This window comes from Magallana gigas, chromosome 10 (assembly GCF_963853765.1).
Source record: "Magallana gigas chromosome 10, xbMagGiga1.1, whole genome shotgun sequence".
NCBI lineage: Eukaryota > Metazoa > Mollusca > Bivalvia > Ostreida > Ostreidae > Magallana > Magallana gigas.
The window spans coordinates 16,473,521-16,488,805 of NC_088862.1; the positions used below are offsets into that span (position 1 = coordinate 16,473,521).

The following is a 15,285-nucleotide window of genomic DNA, read 5'->3' on the forward strand; positions in this document are numbered from 1 at the left end:
CTAAAATATCATAAGAATCTTAAATTACTTGTTATTATATTTCCACAACAAAACGGAAGACTTTTTTAGGATAATCGTAAAGTACCGTATCTAAATCCTCCAGCTTGTACGTCATCAGTCTGTCACTCTTTTCTACAGGGATTAATCTAAAGGGTGTGTAATGTTCAGATAATTACAATCCGTTCAACACAAAATTAAAAAAAACAACTATAACACAGCAATTTTCTCCACAGTTGTGTTTTTAATTTGTTTTTTCTACAACTCAAAAAATATAAAGTATTGAATATCATAATCAATAAATATGAATGACCAGAAAAATGCAATTTTGTTTTATGATCACGTATGACGTAGTAACTTCTGAGTCAGACAGGGATGCTCAAATCTCCAATGGATTTACAACTGTTTTCGGAAAATACAGAGCACGAGAGCAAAGGTTGTGTTTCTTTAAAATTTTACAATTTCCTCTAATTTTATTGACAAAAATTGCGTGCCAGTTTCGTTGTCTCTTGGTTTTTTATGTTTTCAAATTAATAATGGTGTTTAAAACTCCAACAAAAAACACAACCAATAGAAGAACTCAATCGAATGCACAATGAAAAGAGGTTCATTAATTGAATGAACAAAAAAACCCCGCTGAAAACAAATAATGTTCCAAATAAAAATTAATATCAAAATAGCAATTAACATTTAAAAAAACATAGTAAAGGAAACAGTGATCAATTTATCAATGAACATAATCTTGAACGAATATTTCTATAGAAATATTATTTGAATGAGTGTTCAATTCAACCAAAAGCTTCCGAATCAATAACATCATCGAGAACCAATGAATTTTTATATCCCACAATCGGCTATCATGGCCAAAAAAATATACATTTAATATAGCACAAAAAAAAATGAAATAAGTTCGTAGTCTACTTGACATTTCTCAAAGAAAAATAGATTCTGAAACAAACTGAAGATTTAAACAGTTAAAGCTAATGCTTCTTAATATAGCCCAAAAATGAAACAAGCTCGTAGTCTTCTTGACATTTATCAAAGAAAAATAAAAGAAACAAACTGAAGAGACTAAAAGCTTGCTTCTTTGCTCTTTTATCCAGTTGAACTGTATATACTTAACTAACACAATGCAAAACACTGTATGAGATCATCGGGAGAATATTAAACCTTGTGACCATATATTAGACTTTCAAAATGAAAATGAAACAAGGGTTATCGAGATGAGGATGTTTGAAAGTGATTTCCTCGCATCACTTCTGCATCCGTCTTAACAGTACCCCCTTTGCATCCAAATCTTCAGAGGGTATTTGTTTTTGGTGTGGTGAAACTCCGCCATTTTGATTTTGTGTTCACGCGAGATCTCGGAATCCCTCTTTTACTTCCTTCTTTCCTCAAGAATTAACACCGGAAGTAGATATTCCCACACTACACGAATGTAGCCTCATACTTCTGAAAAAAAATAAGAGTTTATGAATAAATATGTTGATTCAATGCAATTTTTTTTTTATAGACAATGCAAAAATCTCTGACAAAACCGTCATCTTAACAGAAAATATTAAGAGAAATTTGAAATATAAAAAATAGTTTAAAAAACTAGAAACAAAAAACAAATAAAAAACAAATAAACCATCATAGCTCATCTCGAGTTACGTTAAAGCACAGCTGAATTTTGAAGTGGTTTCATTTTAAGCAGCGTCATTTATAAAACAATGGGTGTTGTTTTTCATTACTGGTTAATTGAGACATGAGCATTACACTAGCTTTTTCGTTTTTCCGATACGGAATCTGTCAGGAACAACACGTTTTATTTTAATAATTGAGTAGTACTATCATTCAAATACAAAGAAACTACTCTTGAATTCATGTCCGGCCGAATAGATTCTTTCAAATTTAGTGCCAACCTTTATAAAAAAAAAAACCCACAAAAAATCCCACCCATAATAAAATGGGCAAAAAAGGACCATCTTTTCAAAATAATGATTACATGTAATATTTTATAAAAAGTGTCTCGTCACTACCAATGACACCCAAAAATGATCACCAACAAGAAAATGTAGTCTAGCACCGCTGGAGTAAATTATGAATGATAGATGTACAATGTTCTCCAAGCTATATCAAGAACTCCTTCTCGCCTGACAGTTGCTGAACACCGCTGAGAAATGTCTCTTATGTTCACACTTTTCTCAATTACGTGATGTGCAATCACTAGAAACTGCCAAGAACGATTACACAAAGAAGCATCGAGAAACAAAGCTTAGATTTGTTGGCAATATGTCATCTTATTTCCTCGAACTGTTCTTTCTCTTCTGCCGCTGTCTACACGTAGTTGCTTCCACAGACAGTGTATAACTACATGTATCTAAACTCTCCGAGGACCTTTAAAAATCACGTGGTCCGTACTTTCTGTCACAAAACTATGACTTTTAACATTATAATTTATCGTACATAAATTCTCTAAATTTCTTTCTCACCTGGCGTTGTGTACATTTTCTCTGTTATATAACGCGTACAACTATCTGAACACTCTGATCGGTCTTTTAAAAACCAAATGATCTTTATAACCTGACTTTAACAAAGGCCCTTTAAGATCTCGTCGACTATTTTAAGACCTTTGTAAGATTCTTGCTCTGAACCCTACGACCAGTGTCGACCACTAAGATGAACTTTTCATATCACGAGCTCTTTACTCGCTGACCATTTTGAAGACTTTAAAATTAGTTTTATGTTCTCTTACCAAGCAACACTGATATCACGTGACATCTAAAACAATCACCGGTTTACGTACTCTGCGAGAACCTTTGAATGTTTTTTTTTGGTCCGTACTCTAAAACCAGTCATGGAGTCTCTTATCTGACCACTATAAAGTCTTACATAAAGAGGTCACTGTGGTTCGTACTTCTTGGCGGTAAAAAAGTACAACGGACCGAGTTCGCCTATACCTAATGCATTATTTAGACCCATTGCAGTGAAAAGGACATCGTGAGCCGAACTAGTTTATCCAGCAGAAAAAAATTAAATATTTAATAAAGCTGTGAGATGTCTAGGGCCTGTCATTCATACACACCTTTTCGCGTGCCTCTTGCCATATATGCATGTTTGTTATGAAATGTTCATACCTACAAACCTGCACAGAACGAGACTCAATGAATGAAGAACCTGAGAGAGTTCGCGTTTGTAAAAAAATGAGAGAGAAGAAGAAAAAAAACAAAAAAACGGAGTCATTAAGAGGAATACCAAAGTCGGGTGATAATGAAATATTAATACGATCTCCGATTGATTAAGGTAACCAGGAAAGAAAGGCGGCGAAGAGGAAGAGATTGGACGAATTCGATTTATAAAGAAGTAGCAAATGGGTCAGTTTTCCCCGCAATGCTTTGCGACCAATATATATGTACAAGACAAGCAGTGCAAGACACAAGTTTCCCGACATCCCTTGTCTTAACGTGTCAATGCATCGTCTTTATATAACATTACCCATTACAGATACCCACATTTTCTGTAAGTGCAATGGGTCTCAGGCATGCACAATAGGCATCAGTGACCGAGCTCTGGCATGATAAATGACGGGGTCTTAACATTGCTGGCGTACAAGACAAGCTCTAATCAGCTTACCGTTCGAAATTAAAAGGAGGCCCAGGTATCGAGCCTGCTGATTTATGTAGCGCCATTGTCTCTCCATGGAATGTCTTCTTCGAATGCAAGCCAGCGTCTTATAAAAACGACCAATAAAGATTCCAGAACAAGTGAGGATGGAAAGAAATAGACGGAAGATCATGTATATTGGGCCATTGGATCGATGATCGATGCTGTTTGAAACCACAGGAACACTAGGACTACATGGGTCATTCTTTTCAAAATTTGACGCCTGACCGAAATAGGAGACTTGGGGTTGATTGTTAATCTTAATTCACTATGGAGACCCGCTGTCTAAAAATGATTATAAATACTTTAGTCGCACAGTCCTCAATTGAATGAATTTCTGCCTAATTTTTAAGTATAAGGTATAGATACATATTTGATGAAAACGTCTCTCTCAAATATCGTTTTTCGTAAAAGAAGAAAGATAGCAAACAGACGCAATTTAATTAATTAATTGGCCGAAACGTCAGGCGTCGACAGTTTTTTGGGAATCTTCGGAGAACGTGTTGAAAGGGGCTATCAATTTCTGCTTATAGTTCAAGCAATTGGTGAGAAAAGAACAGTGCTATTTGAATAGGGGGCAACATTGAAAGATTACCGAGATCAAAAGGGCCCAACACATCATTAAAGATAAAACGCTCGGTTGACTTAGATGGTCCGATAGTTCAAGCTCATCGCTGTCCTTAATTATATGAAACAAGATTTAGGGAACCCACTCTATTGATTTTGTTTCGACGCTTCAAGATTAACAAACATTTCATATTGAGAGAGAGAGAGAGAGAGAGAGAGAGAGAGAGAGAGAGAGAGAGGGAGAGTGTACAAAGTATTTACTCGACCTATATGTCGTAATGATTTACACAATCTCAATCCAAAATATTTGTGATTAGATGTACGTTCGGAATGGTTTATAAGCTTGGGGTTTTTGTTTTAAACTACACAGTGTTTTATAAAAATACGTAGAAGCCCTGGACTCACTCGCTCAAAGACAGTATTTTATCATATCTACATTATTCATTTTATTCAATAATATCAATTACACAAACATAATCAATAATTTTAAGCATTTTTATTATGGTGTATTTTAAGAAAACGCGGGAATAAATAGTTTACTCTTGATAGTTTTTGACCATACACAGCGAGCAAGCCAAGAAATTATCAAACCGATGCATTTGATCCAAAAAATGAATGTTAGGTAAATATAGACTTCGTATCGAATAGCAATATTTCAAGAAAATAATAATCGCATGCAGTGGAACAAAAGTAGCCCTGCGTCTTAAAATAATAACATGCTACAGAATTTTAACGACAACCCGTTCCTCTTTTTGGCTGATTTACGACATGCCGTTAAGAGATTAATAGCTCTCAAGTTTGGACATTCTCGGAGCACGGTCCATCATTTAAGGCTAATACGGATCAATTTCCGAACACTTATGTCTATCATTTTCTCTTCTTTTCAGCGGCAAAAAACTTGGGAGGAAATGTGCGGGATATATATATCCAAAAATGAGATTGATGGCACAGGGGAAGAAAAGGGCGATTGATGGTAACACTCGGTGTTCTGTCATTTTCCAGTCACCCTTTATGACAAATCAAGCCATTAACGACAAAACAGGCAGAACAGATAGATATCTCATATCAATAAAGAAGGAGTAAATTAATAATCCCTTTGTTGCGAAACCCAACATTAACGAAAGAGAGCGGGCAAATTTTCGTACGAATACATAGCTTGGAAAATTACCACCCAGAGATTGCAGGGACGGCGTCTAGAGTAGCAAAGACGTTGCTTGAATTAACGTATAGCAAAATTAGGAAAACGCAGTTCAAAAGAATGGGAGTCATATACATGTAAAGTCTAAAACCACAAACTCCTCATCCCCACCGTACCCCTTCCAACAAAATCCATAACGGTCTAGTAGCCTAAAAGTCCTTCCGGATTTACAAATACGTTTGAAAACAATATATTTGAGGGCTAACCAAACAGACAAGTCTAGACGTAATATTTGAGACATTCTTTGATTAAAATTTGATGTATTTTTAATGACCACCATTACTTAAAGAGGCGATATCTGGGATCATATACAAATACGTAATATATCACATAGCGATTATTCTAACTTTTTTCACCAATATTGCTAGCCAACACGCTATCCAATGATCAGAGACATACATATACTAGTATAAATGTTCATGGATAGACCAAGCTATTAACAAATTTTAAGATCATTTATTACACTATCGATAAAAAAATCAGATTTTAAACAAAATTAACGCATTCTTTTTTAAAATCTCCTAATTATCGATTCCAAATGACGCTTGAAGGATAAAAGAGCTTTAAAATGTTTGTTGTCAAGTCGAGAAAACATTCAAGGTCTTGGAGACAGTATTTGAAAAATCGATCGCAATTTAACTTCCTATCGAGAACTTTTTTATATAAGGAAACGATGCATACAGCAAAACATAGCCGATACATAATTTCATGTAGTTGTACTCTTGTAAAATGTTATTTAAAAAAATGATATTCAAAAAATTATTCAAGAAAGGTTACATAACAATTTAAAAGTGATTCATGAATTTAATATGTCGTTGTGGTAAAATTGGTTACCTCAACAAGTGTATGACACAATGCAAACAATTACAAGAGTATTGATGGAATAGGCGAAAACAAGTCAATTTATACCCTTTTTCAAAAGACATAAAATTTTAACATTAATTTGATACTCCTTTCTCCTCTTTTGTAATTTTGTCGTTGAAGAATCAATGCAGGCTTATCATTTATTGATGTTCACAGCGCGAGTCAGAGTTACATTTACTTTGAACATTTAGAAGCTTTCGTATAGCATCTTCAGTTTTAATTTATAGAGCAGCTCAATTCGAAAAAAAAAAACATACAAACTACAGATAATTGGATTGGTATAATTAAATCCAACACCTACCATTTTTAACTGATAAAAAAGAAAAGAAAACTAATTTCCTATGGACCGAAACATAACACAGCAATCATGTACTATATGGAGATTATCCTAAAATATACGGCACCGGCCGCGGGTACATAAAACTTAGACCAGCTTACTATAAATTTCTGTCTCCCTGTCTCAAAATAATTATATATTTATATAAGGAAAAGGGAGACTGAGATCAAATGAGCTTGTCTTAGTTTTTAAGGCACCGGGACTTGTTATGGAAATTCATAAGATTATATGTTCCGAGATTCATAAAAACACTGTACAAAAGAAAGTGTTCGTCCCTATTTTTTCGCCACATTTAACATCAAATTAATGTCTTTTTAGATATACTTATAAAATCCTGTATACTCATAATTATTTATAAAGCAAATGTATATAGAACAATGCGAATTGAACTATAATATGACATGATAGTAAAAAGCGAGCGAATTCACTAATAAGAGTCATTGGGCGAAAACATCCATGTGTACAGTATAACTTATAAGAATAAAGTGAACTAACCTGGCGTCAATGGGCCAGACTGCTGGGTGCCGCCCTCATATTTTGGGACACGATGGGGTACGACACCAGGGGCGCCGAGGGGGGTCCCTGCAGATTCTGGGGCATCGTCTGCGTCATGGAGACGACCGGGGGAAGTGTCTGTTGCATAGAACCGGAAGTCAAGGAAACATTCTGTGGAAGAGAGACCGGAACTATATTTCCTGGGTTTATTGTGACGGAAGGGTTAAGGGTCGCCCCCGCCAACCCTCCAGCGGTCTGCTGACCTAGTTCTCTCGCCAGATGCTGCTGCAAAGCATGCTGGGATGCCAGTTCACTATTAAGCGCTATTTGCTGAGCGAGGCTGCTCACAGCTAGCTGATTAAGAGGTTGCGCCTGGTTTGCGGTTGCGCCGATGCCAGCTGTTAGTTGCTGACTGACCGGCACGCCCGCAGGGTTAAGGGACTGTACAGCACTTGCCCTACTGACGCGGTACCTAGCGTTCTGTTCCAGTAACACTTCATTAGTTGCGGTTAAATCCGCCACTTGCTTTTTGAGCTCTTCCACTTTCCGTCGCAACATAGAATTTTCCTCTTCTAACAACTGATAACTAAAAGGACGGCTTGACGAATACCTGCCTTCGAATCCCCCGAAACCATCAAACTCCCGGTCCGACCTCCTTCGCTTCACCCCGCCCGCCGTGTGACCGTATTCAAACGCTTCGAACGTATTGAAATCGTCCTCATACGGGTCGTACATTTGATTGTTGTTATTTCTGTGGTCGGATTTCCGAAGTTCAAAGTCATACTCCCCTTGAGTAATGTGTCGGAATTTGCACTTGGCTCCGCGTTTGCAGTTTCCTTTAAGGTAGTCCTTACAAATGGGGATCTCTCCCCTTAACAGCGGCACGTCCACGTTTGGCGTCACGCCAAGTCCAAGCGCCGCCGCCTGCTGCAACCGGACCGGAAGTTGCCCAGTCTGCTTGTAATGTTCCTCTTCCTCTCTCGTGCAGTGTAGGAACTTGCAGTTACCTCTCCTGCACCCCGTGTTTTGAAAGTCGTGACAGAACGTGATGTTCTGCCTGCCGAGATCTCGCGCCTCGTCTGTGTTTGGGTGACGGTATTTGCAACGCTTGCCCCGCTTACAAACATTTCGCAAGAAATCGCGGCAAATGTCGTCATCTTTTCCATTCTGTTTGGAGGCTAAGCTCTCCTCGCTGGATGTGTCACTGTTTTCAGACATAGTGTTTTTTGTATATGTTAATATAATCGCACGTTATAATAATGTTTTTGCGTCAAATAATGTGGCTTTTTATATCAAATCACATTGGAATACACATGCACCTAATAAATACTGTCAGTCGAGCACACGCTGATAATAATATCATCCAAAGCTCATCTCTGATTGGTCAATCCTCAAAGCGTCATCACCAAACGACAACTAGTAGCCATGATCTGGAAAATAAAACAAAAGTTGACAAATGATGCGGGTTTTGTTTTTAAGACTGCTCCATCGACGAACGAGTTAATATTGCTACAATGGCGGAAGGTGAAGGCAATGGTTCTCTGGCAATAATGGCTTTAGCTACCAAAACACAAAAAAGAAAAAAATTACCAAGATTAATAATCGCGCGAAATCCTCTTAATCTGCAATAAAAACAACCATCAACATTAAGAATGCTCCAAATAAGGTTGTACAATCTGCGGATAAAAATCTAAATTGATGGGCCTTTACAACCAAATGGGAAAAGTTCGTGCTCGGTGGTAATCGTCAAGGGAGTCTATTGCAGGGGAAAAAATCGCAGTTCCTTGTATATATATATCTGCATAGATTGATTATATCCCGCATAAAACCTGTACATTTTTTTTCAGGAACTCGCTGCTCTAAGGTAATTTAACCCAACCCTGTCATTATATTATCATATTCGGTAATATTGAGCTAAAAACATTCTAGAAAAAAAAACACCAAACCAGTCAGCTGAGTCACAAAACTTGTAGGTATTGATTTTATTACCGTGCTCAAATGAGAGGAAAAGACGGGCAATTACACGATACAAAAAGCACACAAACCCTTGAAACCCGTGATTGTCGCAATACCGACGCTTTCCCTTTCTTCTTCTTCCTCTTGAAGACAACTACTTCTGTTTTAAATGAAAGACAAAAAAGGTCACATTCCATTTGCTCTTTGAAACCTTGATTTTCAACCTACTTGATTTTTTTTTATTTGCCATTATGTAAACTTTTATTGCAACAAATTGCTTATTGAACCACAATAACCAAAGAGGAGACCTTGACTGCATCGTGTAACAATAAACGCACCATTTTTCCTGTACAAAAAAGTAACAGACAGAAAGGAGGAGGCTCTAAAAGTAAATTTTAGGGAGATGTCCAATTATTAAAGGCTGCTTGAAACAGACGAGAGAATATTAAGGGGGCTTGCGCTCTTCTTCTCAAGGAGATTAATAAAGTCTAAAAATGGCCACAATCATCCAAGTCTCTTAACATGAGGAATTTACTTTAGAACACACGTTTTGTGTCCATTAGCCACAATATGATTGTGAAGTCCACCCAGCCCAAAGTTAAAGAAAAATCGAAAATTGGTAAACAGTAATCAAGATTCTGGCTACTTTTTGAGACACTCCAAAAATAGATGGCTTAAATCCATTCTATATGCTACCTTAAGTTAAAAACATAACTAAACAATACTCATTTCATCCTTATCCTTGAACGACAAATTCTAGAACAGATCGACATTGAAACTGTAACGAGAGACATCCGAAACCAGCCCAAGTCAAAAGCACCAAACTCCCCTACACAAAATCTGCAAAATGAAAACCTACCCTAAAATCGTTCAATCCGTTTTAAAAAGGAAAAAAATAAAATAAGATAAAAGCTTGATACCAATGGGGCTCTCTCATTAGCCCTGTACAATTACCGCGACATAATTGATGAGTGTTTGCCGAAGTGAATTGGCCGTTTGAGGGACTTTCAAGATTATCCATTACCATCTGTCAAGCAAGTAGCCGGTGATAGATTTGTCAACGTTTCCTGCGACTAAGAGGGTCTTGACAATTGGTTTTAACTTTCTCTTTCAATGCACTAACTACATGTGACGTTTTTTTGCAGTCTATAGTTGGTTTCTTTTTTTCTTTTCCGTTTGGTCCGAGTTTTTTTTTTCTAATCTCTCGTTGAATCATACTTTTCTCGTTGAAATGTTTTTGTTTAAAATAAACGAACCTTTTTCTGTAAAGCCTCTGGTGAAAGACTTTTCCAAAATACCTTTGCTCATTCCGATACATTTTAGAAAAAGGAAGTCACTTTTTTCTAAAGAAATAATCTTTTAGTTTAAGATATCCACGCAAATTAAAGAGTTATGCGCCTTGCTCTAGTAGTATTTACAACAACTGCAATTACACTGTTTTCTTAGCCTATCATAGCTAATACCATTTCTATTATGCAATAGGTCATTTTGTCAAGAACAACATCTCAAATGCAAAACACACAATTTCCAAATTCATGCATTACCTTTCAAGATAAAATACATCGTTATCCTCAGGTTTTTAATTAAGAATATTGCAGTCCAGATAGGCAAATTCAAGCGCAGATTAAAGGGGGGAAAAGACGCAATAAAGACTACAGCGTATGGATTCTCCATTCAGGGCCCGTGCAATCTCTTCGCATCCGACAGAGGAATACCGACAACATTAAGATACGATCAATCAGATATCAAAGAATTCCAATACATTAATTGGTTTCACAATCACCAATTTACATGCGCTCGGCCAATGGAAATGTCAACACACGTGATAAAACAAAATGAGATTCCAAATTGAAAGACTCGAAGTAATGCAGGGACCGGGCTAGTGTTATCTTTTCCCCAGTTTTACCAAGAGCCTCAGATTATATCCGGGCTCTCGTCAGCAGACAAAAGTCCCTCCTTAATGAGTCGCAAAAAACAAAGCCGCTAATATTAATACAATTTATAATAACGAGCAACGCTGTATCAATATTCTCTTCACAACGATTACTAGTATGCACAACGTTGTATTAAACGCTTCTACCACCGCGTTGCTGCTTTCTTCTTCCTCTTCCAGAATCTGACTTTATAGAACAACAAAAGATCCAAACTCCTTGATTCTTAGTAGAACCTAACCTGCCAAGATGAACCTGGCGGCAGTAATGAACGAATTTCTCTATACCCCCCTGATGACTTTACCACAACACACAACGATTATGACAGGGGCCTTCTTTTTCCCTTTTGTTTTGAGTTTTCCTCTAATCACCCAGGAGTCAGAGGGGGGAAGTCTTAGAAAACAAGAGAGGCATTTTTTTTTTCTCTCGATACGGTGCTTCGCTTCCAGTGCCGAGTAGTGGTGCATGGTGGGGTGTTTTTTTTTTTTAGAGAAACACACGGAGAGGCATTAGAAGAGATACCAAGTTCTTTGTTATAATATTAATTATGTTTTGAACGTCAATAGTGATTAAACTCAGGAGGCTTTTAGAGATAGATTATTTTACACTTTCAGGAGCAGATGTTTACACTCATAGCGCTGGGAATGAAATTAGTTGTGTCTTCGGCGTGAAAAATACAGCGAAGCAAGCGCTTACGTGGGGGATGGAATTCTTCCTATGTTTTTGCTGTTGAGTATTTAAGAGATTTTTTCATTATCAATATAAACATTGAACTATTTCAAGAATCTTTAACCACCTCCATGAAACCAAAGACGGACTTCACAAGAAACCGAGGGGGCAAAGAGGACATCCAGCATCACGTGACATCGGCCTAATCTCACCGATATTAGCGTATTACAAAAACAAGAAAGATAAAATGCATTATTGATGCTTCACATGCTTAGACAAGCTTACCAAACCAAAGGCAAAACGGTCAGAAAAAATATTCCCAGATCCCGATAATATACATACAGTACTAGTTTCTCCTTTCGTGATCCTATAATAAATCTGAGCCGACGGTTTCCCCCTCATTAACCGCGATCTGCATCTAAATCGCCCGGTGATGCTCTAATGATGAGTAACAACACTTCTCCGACTTCCTAGATACACTGCTCACCTGTCAGCCCTTGTACTCTCCATCAGTACACACACACACACACACACACAAACCAGGCACTCACCCCAATATCTGTCACTACGTGTATCAATACATGTAATAGGAACAAAACGATCTGGTACCTTCCCCCAGTATATTATACACAATACGTACAGAAACCAAGCACTCACCCCAATATCTGTCACTAAGTGTATAATATCTGTCACAAAGTATAAAAACAATAGGAACAAAACTGTTTCTGCTCGCATTTCCTGAACTCGCGACCATCCGAGTTTTTTATTGGGGGGGGGGGGGGGGGGGGGTGTGCTTTTTTGGATTGTTAGGAAGAGCCAACCTCAACCTTATCTTCCAAACCAGAAATTAATCCCCCACAAAAAAGTACAGGGGTTAAAATGTGACTTCCAAAATCACTGGTATCTAGGAAATAACCCAACAATGAATATACTGGAGGGGTTGCAATCCAAGAATACAGAGGTTGAAATAGGATGCTGTGCCAGGTTCAATATAGAACTGATGTTATGTAAACTAACCTCGCGCACTTGTGACCCAAGAATGAAAATATATACACAACAGTGTCTTAATATCGGTTTTCATATCAAAGAAAATTAACATATGGCGGTGAGTAAATTGGTAATTGGCAATACAGAAGTATATACCCTTTATGATTCAGAAGGTTTGTGTCAAAGATTGTGATTATCAACCCAAGTAGCAGACTCTGCCATTATTAACTGGGGGAATATTGGCTAGACAGTTGTAAAAAATCATATTCACCTTCTTTGCATTTGTATGTTAATATACACCACTATTACTGCTTATGACACTGTTAATATTTTTTTTTCGAAAGACTGGTCATCCAACAGAAATCACCGAGACTCGCATTTTGAATTTTGGTTAAAAAAATAACAACTCATTGTACATGTAAGTCTAAAATTTGCTTTTGTTACATAAAGATCAAGAAAACAAAAACTTTCTTGAAAGCAGTAAAATACGTCTAAACATGCATGCACGTGCGAACTTATCTAGAAAAATCACTGTCTTTTCTGGGCAATATTTATTTTACATACGGAGGCTATTTACGGGATCCGTTCACACATCTGACAAGATATACGAGTTTCGCTACAATTATATAAACATTTTACCTCATTTTCAAACAGTTGGCCGTCATGTGAGCGGCTGTATGTCATATGGGTCATTCTCAAAAAAGGTGGATTTTTTCAAGTACCACTTGTTTAAAAACAAAGTACTTACAACCAGATTGAATTTATCATAGTTTGTATCGGGCATATCATGATGTTTGTTTGCTAAAATATGCCAACAGTACATCAAATGAAAATCTATAAAAATATGATATTTACAACCACATGAAAAGGAAACAGTCTTTGGTGTAACGCATAAGAAATATTCATAAATTTCATTAAATCTTATTGTTCATGCATTTGGTTTAGTGTTAAAGTTAAATTTTATGAAGTTTTTCTTGAACTTAATCATAAAACAAGAATTTGATAATGTATTTTCCTTAATTTTTCATATTTGGTTTGTGAATGAGAAATATGCATCTATCTCATGACATTGTATTGCACACTGAAAACTTCTTCTCCATTTAATGTCTGATTTTTTTTTGGGGAGACACTTGTAAGTGACATGAAAAATAATCTTAAGTGAAAAAACCTAAATATTTCTTGAAAAATCTTTGAAAATAAAAACAAAATAAGGGATGTTACACTAAGGACAATTATTGTTAGTCCAAATGTTATACCAAGGACAACCTTTATTTAAACACAAAAATATCAGATTTCAAAATAGAGACAACTGAATGTTTTCATAGCTATAACTTATGAATGCATATATTTAACAGTAATCATTATCAATGTGCATAATAGTGCCCCTAAAGTCAAATTATTTACACAATTTAGTTCCAGTATGTTTCACCAAGGACACTTATGCTACACCATGGACATTGTCTGTTATAAGAATCAAAGTTTTAATATTTCAATTTGTTTTGAAAGCTTGAATGTATTTTAAATGAATTCAAAATTACCAAATGCACTTTTCAGCGGATATATTATACATGTTACTGTTATTCTCTACAAGTTCAGGCGTAAAATTTAAGTTTGTTATACAAAAGACACAACATGTTACACCATGGACACCATTTTATCTAGTTGATGAATAATTTTAGTATTTTATTATACTACATTGCATAATCTGTCATAAAATGTATTTATACAATACTTGTTTTATTAATTTTTCTATCAGAAATACATGCATGGGAATTGAAATACTCTTTTGTGTAACATTAAAAGTCCTTGGTAACACATTTTGTTTAAAGTCAAATAATATTTTTTAGGGAAAATTTGGCTTAAGCTGTAAGTCCAATATCAAATTCAATATTAATTATACTTGAATTGATAAATTTGATTTGATTTGACAATGCTGAATTTTTTTAAAATGAATATTTTAGGTCATATGTCCTTGTTGTTAATTGTATGTGTCTTTGGAGTAACAAAATATTGCATGATTGAGAAATAATCTAGATCTACAGCAAACAGATGCTTCAACATTATATAAAAGCATAAACTAACAAATGTGATACATTGTGATATATTTATTGAATAATTTCATCATATCTTTCCCAAAAAAATAAAGTATGTAAATTATAGTCTCTGGGATAACAGTGATAGTCTATGGTGTAACTTTTTGTTCTTGTTACACCAAGGACTGTTACACAAAGGACATATTTATGAATTAACTTGTCTCTGCTAAATAATTACTGCTCCCTCAGAGTAAAAGAGCATATTATCTGCTACAACAACACATAGCAATAGTTTGTCTGTTTTCCAGAGTGTCTAAATATTTCTTTTTCCTAAGTATTTCCTGTTAGCCCAAAGACAATATAAAAAGTTACACATTTATTTCTACTTACTTATCATTAAAAAAATTGAGTAAATTTCATCTTCAGCTATTTTGTCTTCTATCATTGTTTAAAGCTATACGATGGGAATAAGGAGGCATCAATTATCTTTCAAATTACTAAGAATAGCAACTCTTACACACCAATATTTTGTTTCGTTACACCATGGACATAAAAACATGTACAGACAAACTTGATCTTGCTGAAAATTATTGTTCATATATTTTC

At 35.9% G+C, this 15,285-nt stretch overlaps 1 protein-coding gene across 10 annotated transcripts in view; it reads right to left on the reverse strand.

Annotated features, from left to right (window-relative positions):
• Positions 1-221: 221 nt before the first annotated feature.
• Positions 222-15,285, reverse strand: part of LOC105317875 (zinc finger CCCH domain-containing protein 10) — a 58,838-nt gene continuing 43,774 nt past the window's right edge. For all 10 annotated transcript variants that reach the window (XM_011414668.4, XM_011414658.4, XM_020063049.3 and 7 more), the window contains 2 exons: positions 7,104-8,533; positions 222-1,449 (listed from right to left, as the gene is read on the reverse strand). In XM_011414668.4, coding sequence (XP_011412970.1) covers positions 7,110-8,321 — 1,212 coding nt within the window. In that variant the 5' untranslated portion in view covers positions 8,322-8,533 and the 3' untranslated portion in view covers positions 222-1,449; positions 7,104-7,109. The remainder of the gene's footprint in view (positions 1,450-7,103; positions 8,534-15,285) is intronic.